We start from the raw sequence: 14768 nt of genomic DNA, 5'->3' as shown, positions 1-14768 counted from the left end.
GACTCTTTCGGCACGGAGTTTGTCAATAATGTTCACATAAATCCGTCATCTGCTTCGATTCTAGTTGAACCTGGCCAACCGATGGATATACCTCAAGCATTCATCTAATAGTTAAATCCAGAATGAACGCCCATCAACCGACCCTGATACCGCTCTATCACCTCCCCGAGTCGCACCATAACACCAGCAGCAAGAGTACGTATCTGTTCCTGCGGGTCAGTAACCGCTGACCTTGGATCAACACGCGCAGCTGAAGGCGGCGTCCGGTCAAAGACCTGGGATGCCCACTCGCGCAACTCGATCACCTGCGTAGCGTACTCGGTGACAAGACGCTGCTCGCCATTCGAGCCAGACGCAATATTAAGATCCACTACAGCGAGGAAGAGAGATAGGAGTGCAGTAGTGACGGTTGGCTCGCTGGATGTCGAGGCCGTGTGTAGAGGTAGGAGGAGGGAGAGAGTTTCATGGGTGAGGCGTGGGAGGAAGGGGGTGTGGGGACCTGTTGTGGAGAGGATGAGGGAGAGGGTTTGGAGGAAGAGGGTTAGGAGATGAGGGATGAAGAATGGGTTGTATGAGGGTGTGGATGACCTAGGGCGATGTTAGTCAAATTGATTGGAATTGATTGGAATGACATGGGATTCAAAGACATACGACGAGAACTGCAGCATCATTATCTCAAATCTTCCCTGCAATGGGAAGAAGAAACCCTCGGCAAGCACCTTGTGCACGTCCTTAATTGTGGAGTTTTGGCGCTGGGTGTCCCGCTGCTGGCGCTTCTTCTCGACTTCCATGCGCGATGAGAAGGTGCGCACTTTGAGCGCGTTGGGGCCAGTAATCGTATCCGCCGCGTTGGCTGCAAGCGGTTCCAAGGATGTACGAGACATTTCCCGGGTGAGGGTTGCGATGGGAGACTCATTTGCTCCTGAGTACATCGCCTCTAGGGCAGGCGAGAGCCGTTTGGATGGGAACGAGGTATCGCCAGTAGTTGGGAGACGCAGTGCTTTGGCATCGTCTTCTCCATTCCCAGCTATCTCGCGAGCACTCAGACCCAGGGCTGTAAGAACAGCGGATCTTTGGACTTGAGAAAGGTCCCCATCGAAGTAGACGGCAGTAAACCAGCGGCCCATCTTCAAGGGCTCGGACACAATTAATGCAATCATGCTTTGTAGGCGGGATTCATGGAATGACGGATGATTGTTGTCATTCTGAAGACCCACGATAGTCAGAGCTAGCTCCTCGATCTGCTCGGCAAGTTCAGTTCCGAACCCTATCTTCCGTCGAATTAAGGATGGGGCAGTGGTGATGGCCAGATGATGGCGCTCGACATTCTCGGTGTCTCGAAGAGATGGGATCAGATCACGGATGTATCTTACATTTGTTAGTGAGGTAGATACCAGCAGGCAAAATCAGCACTTACACAGGCGCAGTCGGCTTATTCCGTTGGATCAACGTGGGATCGTCATCAGAATCGTATGCGTCGTCGTCCGGCTTTTCATACGGAATAAGATCATCATCTTCTTCGTCTTCATCTTCGTCGCCATCGTCGACTTCTTCAATAGCAACAATCTTGCTTGTATGGTGGCGGGAGAATTGTGCTTTCGGCTTTTGTACTGGCTTGGAACGTGCAAGTTTTGGTTTTCCTGGCAATGCCTCTTGCAATGATTTGATGGATTCAGGCGAACCGACCTCATCTCGGACCTTTGTTAACCCCAAATACCAAAGGGCTTCCTCGCTTCGCATATCCTCTAGGTCAAATCTCAGCACTTTGTCTGGTTCCTCAATGAGTTCAGATATTCCTGTCCCAATGATCATGCCAAGAAGTCGCGCTCTGTTAGAGGACGCAGCGAGTCGATTGGAAACTGCGTTGAGATAAGCTCCTGACCGGCCTACATCTTTCACTTGCGCTTGATCTAGCCGAAAGAGGTGGCCAGCGGCAAGCAGAATCACCTGCGCGGTTGCTATTTAATGTCAGAGGCTAATATTTTGGGAACAGAGGACTGTGGACTGTCGACAAACCATTCTGAACCACGCTTGGGACATGTTTGATAGAGAACTTGTCTCCGAATTGCTCAAGGCTGCGTATGAGTAGTGATTTCAACACACCTGTTGGAGGTCCTTAGTTTCATTGTCTGTATTCCCTTCGGCAACGCGAACTTACTACTGCGGTTACTGAGAGTGGCTAATAGTGCACGACGTAGTCCCAACGTGTTTATCGAGCCACCTTGCGATTTTGAGAGCCATTCCACGATCTGGCTTTCCAGCTCTGGCCGAGAAGAGATCATGACAGAAATCAAACCTGCCACTCCTTTAATGGGCTCTGAAAGGGTGATTGACTGGCCCACTGTATCCGACAAATCATTTAAAAAGTGTTTTCGTTGTATGTTGCGGAAGACTGCCTCTACAAATGCAAGCTGCTCCGTTCGCCTGAGGTGATCTAATAAGATTCCGAAGTGTGTCGGCAAAGACTGCGAAAGAAGGAGACCCGAGTAGATTTCCTTGACAACCTGATCTGTGTAATGTTAGCCTGGGTCTCAATTAAAGCCATCGCTGTATATTCACCTGTATATCCAAGGCTTAAGGCTCGCCCTGTCAACAAAGCAACTGAGGCCCAGTCGCTTTCGTTATTTGGGGCTAGTCCTGCCGCCATATGAGAAATATTGCACCCAAGCCATGATGCATATTGGGAACCATTTCCAATCCAGGAGATTGAAGATACTGATTTTGACTCATCAAAAACCGTAAGAGCCTCGGCTGCTGTCGATAAAATCTTGCCGGCAGCAACGAGCGACACAAGCTCTCTCCACGTAACTTGCTGTCGAGTCTTGTTGTCATAGATGACCGAAATATCCGTAGAAAGACGGAACAAAAAGTCTTTCGGCTCTAGCAAAGCAGAAAGCACAGCCAATATATCCCGTATACCAAGTTGGCTGCTTGAACCTTGGGCTTGCTGGGCAGAAACGCGGGCTGCATTGATTAGAGATCGCAGCTGAGCCACCAAGGAACCGAGACCCGCGACGCTGCTAAGGCATCTCAATAATGCTGCTCGAGCTTTGGCGTCTTTCCCTTTGCTGTCTTTCGCACCCAGCGATCGCCAATGATCTGGAATCGTAGTGCTGACTAATAGTTGGAGAATCTGGGCTGTGATGGGACTTGCAATCCGGAGGTCGAAGTCCTTTGGAGTTTTGGATTTGCTGAAGGGATCAAGGGCTGCCAAAATGGCAGACAGCTGTTCACGATCGGGTCTGCTTTTGAGTAGATCTATAATGTGACGTGATGATAGATGTTCAGGATCGAAGTCGTTTCTTACTGGCGGACCAGCACGCTGAGACTCGACAGCAGGTGTAACAAGGGCATCTGAATCTCGCTTGACAGTTTTCACTGCCGTCAGGAGGTCCTCCATTTTCGACTTGAATCTCACTTCGGGGAAAGAGAGGTTGTGCCTGAGGTGAAGATTACAGTAGGCGGGCCTGAGATTAGTCAGCCATAGTCACCCCGAAACAGCCCACGCGCAGGTGATGTTGTCAACTCATCCTCTTCACTACACTGGACTTGAGTACTTTGGTGATCCGATCAAAAGCTGAACTGGATCTGCACCTGATACCACTCTCATCAAGTTCACTCTGTCTGCCATCTACCGCAACGAGTGTTTACCTGTGTAGCGCGACTTGATACTGCGCCTATTTACTCTCACCAGTTGCCTGTAACAGGATTCTATCAAGATGGACGTGGATTCGGAAACTCCAGGTGCCCCAGAATCTCGAATTTACGTGGATCAACAAGGTCGATGGTGCGTTGAATGATCCTTGAGACCTCTGATCTGCTCTAATACCCTACCCAGGAAGCACCTCTACAACGTCCTAAGTAAACGTGGTCCTTTTACAGATGACGACTGGAACCCTGGCCCCGAGCCTATCAATGCCCTGGAACATTCCAAAATCCTGTAAGTTGATTCACTTCGGAGAGAGTACTTTTGCTAATATGAATCTTAGGGTGATGTTGGTCAACCTCGCAAAGTTGTGGTATTCTACCAAGATGAAGGACTAACTGAAATATAGCGGAGCTGGTGGACTAGGATGCGAGATTTTAAAGAACCTGGCGCTGTCAGGATTCAAAGATATTCACGTCATCGACATGGGTATGTTTTTCAACTCATAATGCCAAGGCCAGAAGCTCACAGTCGATAGACACCATTGACATATCAAATCTCAATCGACAATTCCTCTTCCGCCAGGCAGATATCGGAAAGCCCAAAGCTGAAGTCGCTGCTGCTTTTGTGCAAAAGCGAGTGAAGGGGGTGAATATCACACCCTATGTCGGCAAAATCCAGGATAAAGATGAGGATTACTATATGCAGTTTAATATTGTCGTCTGTGGCTTGGACAGTATCGAAGCTCGGCGCTGGATCAATTCCACTTTGATCTCAATGGTGGATGAAGATGACCCCTTGAGCCTGAAGCCACTTGTTGATGGTGGAACTGAAGGTATCTACTTGTATCACCAGACACACTCAAGAGCATGTTGCTGATATATCAAACAGGTTTCAAGGGCCAAGCCCGTGTCATTCTACCCTCTATCTCATCCTGCATTGAGTGTCAACTGGATATGCACGCACCTCGTCCAGCTGTCCCTCTCTGCACAATTGCCACCATCCCGCGTCAGCCTCAACACTGCATTGAATGGGCGCACCAGATCGCATGGCAAGAGAAGCGAAAAGATGACACCTTTGACAATGACAACATGGAACACATATCGTGGATATACAATGCCGCTTACGAACGTGCCCAGCAATTCCATATCCATGGCGTTACCTTCCAGATGACTCAGGGTGTGGTCAAAAATATCATACCGGCTATCGCATCAACGAACGCCGTCATTGCGGCCTCCACAACTTCAGAAGTGCTGAAGATCGCCACTAGCTGCAATCCATTCCTAGCCAACTACATGATGTATGCTGGCGAGGAAGGGGTGTACACGTACACTTTCGAGGCGGAGAAGAAGCCCGACTGCCCCGTGTGCGGAGAACTTGCCCGCAAGATGAACGTGGATCCCAATATGACCCTGGGCGAGTTCATTGACAGCCTCGGGGAAAGGGCGGAGGCTCAATTAAAGAAGCCTAGCATGCGGACTGAAGAGAAGACTCTCTACCAGCGTTTTCCACCTCAGCTAGAGGAGATGAGCCGACCTCACTTGGGAAAGAAGTTGGCAGACTTGATCGAGGATGGCGAGGAAGTCGCTGTCAGCGACCCAGCCTACACCACCACATTCCGCTTCCGTCTTCACTTCAAATAAAGGCAACCTGTTTTGCCTTTAAACGCGAAAATTACGAGAAATTAGATAGCTTATGACCGGAATGATTAGCCTTAGTTAACTGTGTAGAATTCAAAGGATAACTGTTGGGCTCTTTTCCAAGACAATTAACACATCCAGACTCCAGCCTCATGAGGTGAAGCCCTGATCGACTTTTCGTAAATGTACAGCGCAAAGGCGGCCAAAAAAATCCAACGCCAAAGAATGCATATAATAAGGTATAGCAGAGAAAATACCCTTTGATCAACCCATCAGATCGGTCAAACCTCTCTTCCACCGGTTGCACTTCAGCTTCATAACCTTGACAGCCTCCAAGAAGAGCATGTCACTCTCAAATTGACCGGTACTCTCCACATTGAAGATGAAGTGATCGCGCACACGTCCTAGCTTGACCTTACCCTGGAACTCCTCGTGACGCAGACACTCTCTGCTGACAGTATCATTGAACGCATCCTTCACGACGGCCTTCTGCTCGCCAGCGTGGCCTTCGTATCCACTTCCAGGCTGCGCGGCCTCTTCAGAGGTGACGGGCTCAAGGCCAATCACACCCTTGGGGAAGCACTTGGCAAACTTCTTCGCATCGTCGCCAATGATGGGACGTTCGATCTTAATATCAGGCAAGAGACGGTATGAAGCGGTAGCGACGGGTGAAAACTTGGCGTGATCGGCACCGATACCCTTCTGGCAGTGGAGTTCCATCTCAATCTTCTGGCCAGGACGGAGCTTGGCAATCAGAATGTCGGGGTTGACAGGTGCAATAGCACCGTCGCCGACGAAGTACTGTTCCTGACGGCCAACGGGCATGTACATGAGGTCCTTGGCGTAAACATGGGCATTGGTGTACAGCTTGCGGGGGTCCTGCTCGTCCTTGTCTGCGTACTCGTTCTTGTAGCATTCCACGTCAAGATGGAGCACAATGGTGTTGAAGTCGCAAGGACCATCTTCCTCCTCGCTTCCGTCTTCAGACGCCTTCTTGAACCAGTGCATCCAGTTGATTCCCTCGATAGAACCCTTGAGGGGGATCAGGCCCAGTCGTGATGCGAGCACTTCGTCTTGAATGACGGAAGTGTTGTTGTGAATGAAGCAGTCTTCAATGGCGATGGTGGGGATCTCAGCCATAAGGATACGACGGAAAGCATTGGCGACTGCGGCGTCCAGACCGATCAGTGAAAAAGAAGCCTCGAACCGCTCATTGCGGTGGAATTCGACCTGGAATTTCTGTTGGACGTAAATGGTCAGAATTGATTGAATCCAGCAGAGTATACCTTCCTGGTAGTATTCCAATACATACATTCTTGAATTCGTCCAGTGCCCACCCATGCGACTCTCCGGGCCAATGGCCAGGAAAATCGGTAGAGGGGATATTGGTAACGGTCTCCGCATTGATGCCGATGATCTAGGACGATTAGTATTCTGAGCTGCATGGAGTCATTACTAGAGACATACACGGCGGCGCTGCAGCTCCTCCTGCGAGGGAACAAGAGGCGCCATGGTGAGCAACTGTATAGGGTCTGGTGAAGGTTGATGGTAAAATCCGCGATCGCCGATAAGAGAGATTTCTCGAAGCAATTTTCCAGTTTGCCTGAGGCAGCAAAGGGGGCTTTATTCTGCACAGGAAATAGTTCATTACATAATCCAGAAATGGAAAATTATGTGAGGAAGCACTACGCTAAACCAAAGAAAGGCTAGCGTGGAGCCATCAGCCACACAGTATAGTGACCCCTTCAGGCCAACCAGCGCACGGCTGATGACCCGGCAGCTTTTCACGTGACCGGCCAAAATGCGACTCCCAACTTGAGACCTTCAGCGAGTTCCCTATCCGTAGCGAGCCATATCCACCCATTGAATGCGCCCGGATTGAGGATCATCTCCCCTCTTTTCCCTCTTGGACCTCCAATTCCCCATCCTCCATGGCCGCTTCTTTCGCCCGCCTAGCGGGCAATGCGCCCAAAAGGCTCTGCCTCCGCCCCTCCTCTCTCAACACATCCATTCCTCGTTCCCGCTCGATAGCCACCTCTGTTCCTCGCCGTCAGGCAGAGGCTGCTAGCTACCAGGCCACACGACTTGTGCCGACCGACCCGACCTTCACCTCCCTCGCCAACAAGGGTGTTCCCGAGGACCCCGAGGCTGCTGGTCTTGAATCCGAGGCCGAAGGGATCGACCGCAAGATTCGTCACTACACTGTCAACTTTGGTCCTCAGCACCCCGCTGCTCACGGTGTGCTCCGATTGATTCTAGAACTCAATGGCGAAGAGATTGTTCGCTCCGATCCCCACGTCGGTTTGCTTCACCGTGGTACCGAGAAGTTGATTGAGTACAAGACCTACATGCAGGCTTTGCCTTACTTTGACCGATTGGACTACGTCTCCATGATGACGAACGAGCAGTGTTTCTCCTTGGCTGTTGAGAAGCTCTTGAACGTCGAGATCCCTGACCGTGCCAAGTGGATCCGGACCTTGTTCGGCGAGATGACCCGAGTCCTGAACCACCTCATGTCCGTCCTCTCCCACGCAATGGATGTCGGTGCTCTGACTCCTTTCCTGTGGGGCTTCGAGGAGCGTGAGAAGCTTATGGTGAGTAATTGAGCGCTGCAAAAAGCTATTGCGGCTAGGTTTTATTTACTGACACTTCGGGTGCTTTAGGAATTCTACGAGCGTGTCTCCGGTGCCCGTCTCCACGCAGCCTACGTTCGCCCCGGTGGTGTCTCGCAGGATATCCCCATTGGTCTTTTGGACGACATCTACCAGTGGGCCACTCAGTTCGGTGACCGCATTGACGAGACCGAGGAGCTGCTCACAGATAACCGTATCTGGAAGGCCAGAACCCAGGGTGTCGGTGTTGTTAACGCCACCGATGCGCTCAACATGAGTTTCACTGGTGTCATGCTCCGTGGCTCGGGTGTTCCCTACGATATCCGCAAGTCGCAGCCGTACGATGCCTATGACCAGGTTGAGTTCGACGTCCCGGTCGGTGTCAACGGTGACTGCTACGACCGTTACCTTTGCCGCATGGAGGAGTTCCGTCAGTCCCTCCGTATCATCCACCAGTGTCTGAACAAGATGCCCGCCGGTCCGGTCCGCGTGGAGGACTACAAGATCTCCCCTCCTCCTCGTGCCGCCATGAAGGAGAACATGGAGGCTCTTATTCACCACTTCCTTCTCTTCACTAAGGGTTACTCCGTGCCCCCCGGTGAGACCTACTCAGCCATCGAGGCCCCCAAGGGTGAGATGGGTGTCTTCCTGGTCAGTGATGGCAGTGAGCGCCCATACCGCTGCAAGATCCGTGCTCCTGGTTTCGCCCACTTGGGTGGCTTTGATCAGGTGTCTCGTGGTCACCTGCTTGCTGATGCTGTCGCAATTATCGGTAAGTCTTTGTTCCCCGTCTTCTTCAATCCTAGCTTCTAACATTGAATCTCTAGGTACTATGGATCTTGTGTTCGGTGAGGTTGATCGGTAAATGATATTGGCCACGCAATAATAAAAAAAGAAAAACCAAACCCGAAGAAAACCTTCCCATGGCGCCCTCTTAGATGGTTAGATTCGCCTGTGCTGGGGGCAAAATCAGACAAGAGGAACCACCTATTTTCCTTGAGATGTATAAACCCTGGAACTTTCGATCCTGGCTAGGGCGTACCAAATTCTCCATGTTTTCTTCCCATGGCGTTGTGCTATTATGTCTTGTCATTCTCCTTTGTGTGCCTGTTTTTTTTTCTACCTCTACTGCTTCAACCAAGCCCTGTGTATAGTGAACATCTGATTCTTCTTCCGTGAGCTGTCTCATTTTCAATGTAGGGATATTCCATGCATCTAACTAGCATGACTTCAAGCCTGATTTATATAGTACAAGGTACCTTTGCATAATCTATATACTACATAGAAGACCAGATCTACATTGGCCCACAGGTTACCCAAGGAAATAACCCGAGATATCCACGGGTAGCCATTCTTATTATCGCATTCCCAGCAGATAATACCACCTGTTGCCACTGTTTGAAGACAAGATCCTTTGGAAAGCAACCTGATATTCCCCTGACCGCTTTGTTGTTTGCCACGTTTGTCAATGTAGGTGGCAAAATCACACCGCCCTCAGGGTATAAGTAAGTCCTCCTGCCCCCCGAACTTCCTCTTCTTTTCTTTCTTCTCCAGCTCTCTTTGCCTATTGGCTTAGATCAAGTGTAGTATCTGTTCTTTTCAGTTTAATCTCTGAAAGTTTCCGTCCAGGAAACACTTTGATTATTCCTATTTTTGGACCCCGCGACTTGGCCCCTGTGCTTGCGCATGCCTCGTTGCACAGTGTCATTGGGCTTACACTACCCCCGATCGACGCGAACCCCTTTTCATCAACTGTTCGGCTTGTCCGGGCGCTTGGAGAAGATGGCTGTTCAGAATCTACGTCCGTATCTATCAAGTGATTCGCTTTATGGTCTCGTGAGTTGTTAATGTGAAGTTTTCCACTGTTGTGTGTTTTGTCAGCTCTTTTAAGGTTATGGACGGTTTCCTAGGCAACTTGAACCAGGCGACCAACAGAAGCGTGCTAGCTAGGCATTCGGTATCCCAAGGGTCAGGGTCGCATCTTCTCCAGCTCATATAAGCTCCTACCACCCCAACCGTTATCCGTTGGTTACTATTAGAACCTTGGAATGCCCACTGTTAGAAATGAACATGTAGTGAACCCAGCGCTGATTGATAACGAGAAACAGTGGGTATTCACACATTTCCCATTTGCTAGCTCAACAGGCACAGCACAACATCCCTAATCCATATCGTACATAAAGCCATTACGGTACGTATTCTAACTTGAGCATTTGCAGTCACAATAACCTAGTTCATCATCAATTCGGTAACCCCCGCACCAGGGCCGGCTTTGTGATGGTCTCCAAATCGGCTATATGCCACTCCGCAAGATACAAAAAGATTCAACAGTTCTAGATGACCTCAGAAATGAAATGAAATTTATTCCAAAATACTCAAAATGGGCAAGTCAATAGACAGCTCTCAATCAATCCTTTATCCCAAGTGGTTCGGCGGCTCCGCATCATGCATGGCGGTCCTTGTTTCTCACCCTTTGGACCTGAGTAAGCCCGGCCGTTCCCAATCTTCCAAAACAATTCTGATCAGTCATAGTTAAGGTCAGAATGCAAATGGAGCAGGGTGGTGTGAAAGCTGGAACACTTCAGAACTGCATTCGAATTGTTCAGGGAGAGGGCGTGCTTGCGCTTTATAATGGAGTAGGTCTAATAAAGAACAAGGGTAATCATGACGAAATACTCATATTCTGAAGCTTTCGGCAGGTTTCATGAGACAGTGTCAGTCCACCTAACTGTTCCATCTCTTCCATCAATCCAGGCGATACTCACTCATTCGGCAGTAACATATGGCTCAGTCCGCATCGGCCTCTATGAGACACTAAAAGAACAAACCAAAGCGAACAACATTCCCACCTCCCCACCAGTTCTTGGGTTATTGGCAGGAATATCCGGATTTACGGGTGCAATCTTCGGCAACTCCTCAGATATAGGCAACATCCGCATGCAGAATGACGGTTCACTGCCTGCCCATCTTCGTCGCAATTACCGGCACATCTTCGATGCGTGGAGAAAGATCAAACGTCAAGAGGGATGGAAGACCTTTGGACAGGGATTGTGGCCGAATGCTTTCCGCTGCGGTATGATGACCAGCTGCCAGCTTGCTTCATATGATAGTTTTAGGGATCTGATGGTGGCAACCACTGGGATTCGTGATGATCATCCTGGTTTGCATTTATCGGCCTCCTTCTTGGCTGCACTGGTTGCTACAACACTGTGCAGTCCGATTGATGTGATCAAGACTCAGTTAATGGGGTCGTCAACCAAGCAAGGAATATTGCATGTTATGAAGGATCTTACAACTACAGAGGGAATAAGATGGGTCTTTCGAGGGTGGACGCCCGGTTTTGTTCGCCTGGGGCCTCAGACTATGGCTACGCTGATTCTTTTGGAACAGCACAAGCGGCTATATAGGGATCTCAAAGAGAAGACAGGCACACAGAAAATCGTACTCTAAGTTAGTCCTTCGGTGCTGGGCACCATGAATGATTGAATATTTCACTTCTCCCGCTTGTGTAACTACACATAACAATATGTACCTATATGGCTAGATTTGTAGATGAATATTACCAAAGAGAACGTTCAATATTTTGTCATAGCCTCTGGACATCGGAGCCTTGGGCCACCGCACGGCGCTTACCCAAGATCGTCAGGATGTGAATGGAACTTCCGTTTTTTTCATCAGAGTAAACGCAAGGCCTTTTGACAATTCAGTCGCCGAGACTCTTCTTCCTGCCTATCACTCACCTCAGCATCCAAGCTACCTAGGTATCTTCAACTTGGCCCAGCCGCCGACGGGGGCCCCTACCATCCCTCCTATCTTCTATGGAACCTATCAACTTGTTGCTATCTCACTATTTTGACCGTATCTTTCAATATCTCCCTCTGCACCGTGCCCAGTCATCGGTCTATCTTGAGATCGATCACGGTTTTGATCCTGTTGAGGAGACACTCTCCACCGACCCGGAATACGAAGATATCTAGTCATCACTTGACCGAGACATAGGAAGTGATGGGATCTCGCCTTGCAAGTCCAGCATCAATGGAGAGTCCACGAGACCACCAGTCTGAACGACCAACTCCAGCTCCTGTGACACCACTACTCTTCACCTTACCTGCCGAGATACGCTTGAAGATATTTGGCTTCTGCATCCCCCGGAAATGCGCCATCAAAGTGTCAAGCGCGATGTACCGGCCCTACGGGGTCGAGCCTCTGGTTTCTACGCGTGGTCCGCCCGAAGAGGACCGGTTCCTCAACACCAGGCCTCGCTGGACTAACGTCTTACATGTTTCAAAGCAAATGAGCGACGAATGCCTGAACATCCTTTATGGCGAGAACTTGTTCGAAGTCTACCTGAGCAAACGAGCAGAAGCTACACTCAAGAAAACCTTCAGCAAACGAAATATCCAGCGGATCCGATTCATGGTCGTCATCGATCCAGGCCCATGTTTTCGCGGGGAACTGAACCAACCCGATATCCCTTTCTGGGCCATGACTGTCCCAAACTTGAAGTTGTTTGAATGGGTGACGCAACCAGACAAGAAAGCCGAGCGGTACACCAGCAATCTTGCGACGAGGCAGCGATTGGAGGGCTGGATGGAATGGACAGATGCCTACTTGGACTGCTTCAGCGAATTTATGGTGGATGGAGTGGAGTTCAAGATGAGCCTTGACAAAGGAGATGGTAACTACAGGCGGATTGGAAGACTTTCTTTCCGGCGAGGACCATTTTTCAAGAAGGATGAACAGTAGAAATGAGTTGACGAGAGCCATGTTGAGGACCCAATTCCACGACGATCAATGTTAGAATAGGCTATCCTTCAAACACAAAATCTCAAATCATGCTACGAGATATCTAGGTCGTTGCATTCAGTACTTTGTAATACTTAATTTATTACGAATTGCCCATTACGACATCCAAACTGCGAAGCTATCTATGTTCGTAGTCTTACAAAGACTTGATGCTTCTAATAGTTACCCAAAAATGTATGTCTTCGGTGGGACTGTCCACGCCAGAGGGCTCGACTACACCAAAGCCTTAAAACAAAAGAGAGAAAAGACGAAAAACCGCGTACTTGTTTGCTAAAATCCATCTGAAGCAGCCAAAACATTCAACGTCACTGCCCCAGGCATTTGCAGGTGACATGCTTATATCTATCGACCTCTCTCCCTCTCTCCCTCTCTCCCTCACTCTCATCTCTCTAATCTATCTCCCATCTTCATCTCACTTCCATTTTGCCTATCACATTTCTACACTGCGGATGCAGCTTTGTGTCTCTCCAGCACCAACTGCATACTCTTGTATCCGCCTGCAAGCATGTCCCACTCGGGAAGGCGAGGACGCCTGCTTTTGAATGCATTCCCCGCCTGCAACCTATGCGGCGAAAGTATTTATATCTTTTCGACTGGTGTTTCCGAGATCATACGTGGTGATGCACCAAAAGGCATACGCCTTTTCTCACTGCATGATCGATGGATCGAGGGAAGACCGACAGATCTGGATGAGATACACTTCGACGGGAGGTGGACATGGTCTTGCACGTTTCGAGTTCGTAAGTGTTCTTTTTGACGCCCTGATTAGATGATGTTTGTTCTAGCCTTGGGCGTGGTCACAGTGTATTTAAACCCTTTCGACAATTTCGGCCCAGAAGGCCCATTCCATCTCTCTGGTGTTGGCGAGCTTCGACCAGGTCAAACAATATGCCTCCCACAGGATGATAATCAAATGGTTCTATGGAATTACCAAGGCCCTATTCAGCACGCCTTGCCCACTCCGAAATTTTTCTCGGTGCTTGCACAACTTCTGACACTTCCTATGCACGAGCGATGCTGGCGCCTCATGACTCGAATTCTCGACGTTGAGTTGATCAAAAAGAATATGGATATCTTCGTGCGCGCAATGTGTCAGCCATGGATGCCCACGAGGCCTGTGTCTAGTCCAAGCCGAATTTACCCTGTGGCAGAACTGCTCAAGCTGGGTGTCGGTTTGCCAGGGAAATTCCGCCTAACCCCTACATCGTATCGTGGCATGGGTGATGAGGACCTGAGCCATATGCCGCGTGACTTTCGCGGTGCGGATCCACTGAACGACTCCTACGTTGACAAGGTAATCGCCAGGTTTGCAGCAAAGTACACGAAGAAGAGGGAGAAGGGTTCTGAGCCAACGTGGCAACCTTCAATACCCACCCACACAATGTCCCGACGATCCCAGGGTACTTTCAGACCCAGGAATGTGTTTCTCCCAACCGAACTTATCTTGAACATTGCGGATTATTTGGGACATCACAAGGACATCCAAAATCTGCTTTCCGTGTTTCCGCATTGGCATCCAATGATCCCGGACAGTTACTGGAGACGTCGATTCGTTGATGATAACTGTCTAGACAATGTCCAGTCCCCGCCAGAAGATGCTCTGGATTGGCAGCATCTCTATCTCAACTCTGACAGGCTGCTACGACCCTCCTTGGGATGGCGGAACAGACAGCGTATCCTGAGTCAACTGCAGGGGACCAAAGAGCGATTCTTGCGGCAACTCGAGCGGAAGGGAGAGTGAAGCATATTCGAATGACTTGATTGCACCAGGGAGAGCATGGATCCATCGTGGAGTGGCATTACAAGGGTTGATGGGGTGATCAGGGAGATCTGATGGGGAAGTGATAGAGAAGTGAGGGTTGGCTGAGTGTCGACAAATTTACAACTTGAATAAGGGACCTGTGAAAACGACGCCGAAAATGCCAGCCTCTGGCGCCAGAAACGGCCGCCTTTCCACCCGTAACTTTGCACAGCGAGCCGTCGCTTGACCGTCCGCTAGAAATTTCAATTAGTTACCAGAGGATAATTCCCTCAAGAGTTCCTGGCCGTCCTCGTCTACATTCG

The 14768-nt window shown here is 49.7% G+C and overlaps 7 protein-coding genes across 7 annotated transcripts; 5 read left to right on the top strand and 2 right to left on the bottom strand.

Annotated features, from left to right (window-relative positions):
- Positions 1–104: 104 nt before the first annotated feature.
- On the bottom strand, positions 105–3400 carry N7525_001362 (telomere length regulation TEL2 family protein; the record flags this gene model as incomplete). Its single annotated transcript, XM_002557992.1, has 6 exons — positions 105–588; positions 652–1368; positions 1418–1958; positions 2017–2103; positions 2159–2509; positions 2560–3400. 6 exons carry the CDS (start codon positions 3398–3400, stop codon positions 105–107), a joined length of 3021 nt encoding a protein of 1006 aa, XP_002558038.1.
- Positions 3401–3719: 319 nt separating this feature from the next.
- On the top strand, positions 3720–5289 carry N7525_001361 (NEDD8-activating protein UBA3; the record flags this gene model as incomplete). The annotated part of the gene is made up of 6 exons (XM_061211864.1): positions 3720–3787; positions 3839–3940; positions 3990–3995; positions 4056–4135; positions 4185–4481; positions 4538–5289. The coding sequence occupies 6 exons, from the start codon at positions 3720–3722 to the stop codon at positions 5287–5289; spliced, it is 1305 nt and encodes a 434-aa protein (XP_061071090.1).
- Positions 5290–5550: 261 nt separating this feature from the next.
- N7525_001360 (DNA-directed RNA polymerase core subunit RPC40) lies at positions 5551–6798 on the bottom strand (the record flags this gene model as incomplete). Its single annotated transcript, XM_002557994.2, has 3 exons — positions 5551–6525; positions 6599–6703; positions 6754–6798. 3 exons carry the CDS (start codon positions 6796–6798, stop codon positions 5551–5553), a joined length of 1125 nt encoding a protein of 374 aa, XP_002558040.2.
- A 419-nt stretch (positions 6799–7217) lies between these two features.
- Positions 7218–8763, top strand: N7525_001359 (NADH-quinone oxidoreductase subunit D; the record flags this gene model as incomplete). Its single annotated transcript, XM_002557995.1, has 3 exons — positions 7218–7880; positions 7950–8670; positions 8726–8763. 3 exons carry the CDS (start codon positions 7218–7220, stop codon positions 8761–8763), a joined length of 1422 nt encoding a protein of 473 aa, XP_002558041.1.
- Positions 8764–10278: 1515 nt separating this feature from the next.
- N7525_001358 (uncharacterized protein) lies at positions 10279–11348 on the top strand (the record flags this gene model as incomplete). The annotated part of the gene is made up of 3 exons (XM_061211863.1): positions 10279–10381; positions 10431–10534; positions 10653–11348. The coding sequence occupies 3 exons, from the start codon at positions 10279–10281 to the stop codon at positions 11346–11348; spliced, it is 903 nt and encodes a 300-aa protein (XP_061071089.1).
- A 585-nt stretch (positions 11349–11933) lies between these two features.
- Positions 11934–12644, top strand: N7525_001357 (uncharacterized protein; the record flags this gene model as incomplete). The annotated part of the gene is made up of 1 exon (XM_061211862.1): positions 11934–12644. One exon carries the CDS (start codon positions 11934–11936, stop codon positions 12642–12644), a length of 711 nt encoding a protein of 236 aa, XP_061071088.1.
- Positions 12645–13476: 832 nt separating this feature from the next.
- N7525_001356 (uncharacterized protein) lies at positions 13477–14445 on the top strand (the record flags this gene model as incomplete). The annotated part of the gene is made up of 1 exon (XM_061211861.1): positions 13477–14445. The coding sequence occupies one exon, from the start codon at positions 13477–13479 to the stop codon at positions 14443–14445; it is 969 nt and encodes a 322-aa protein (XP_061071087.1).
- Positions 14446–14768: the final 323 nt, after the last annotated feature.

The sequence above is a fragment of the Penicillium rubens genome (genome assembly GCF_028828025.1).
Source record: "Penicillium rubens strain IBT 27055 chromosome Unknown utg000001l_segment0_segment0, whole genome shotgun sequence".
NCBI lineage: Eukaryota > Fungi > Ascomycota > Eurotiomycetes > Eurotiales > Aspergillaceae > Penicillium > Penicillium rubens.
Note: the sequence above shows the minus strand (reverse complement) of the source record. Positions and strands in the feature narration are given on the sequence as shown.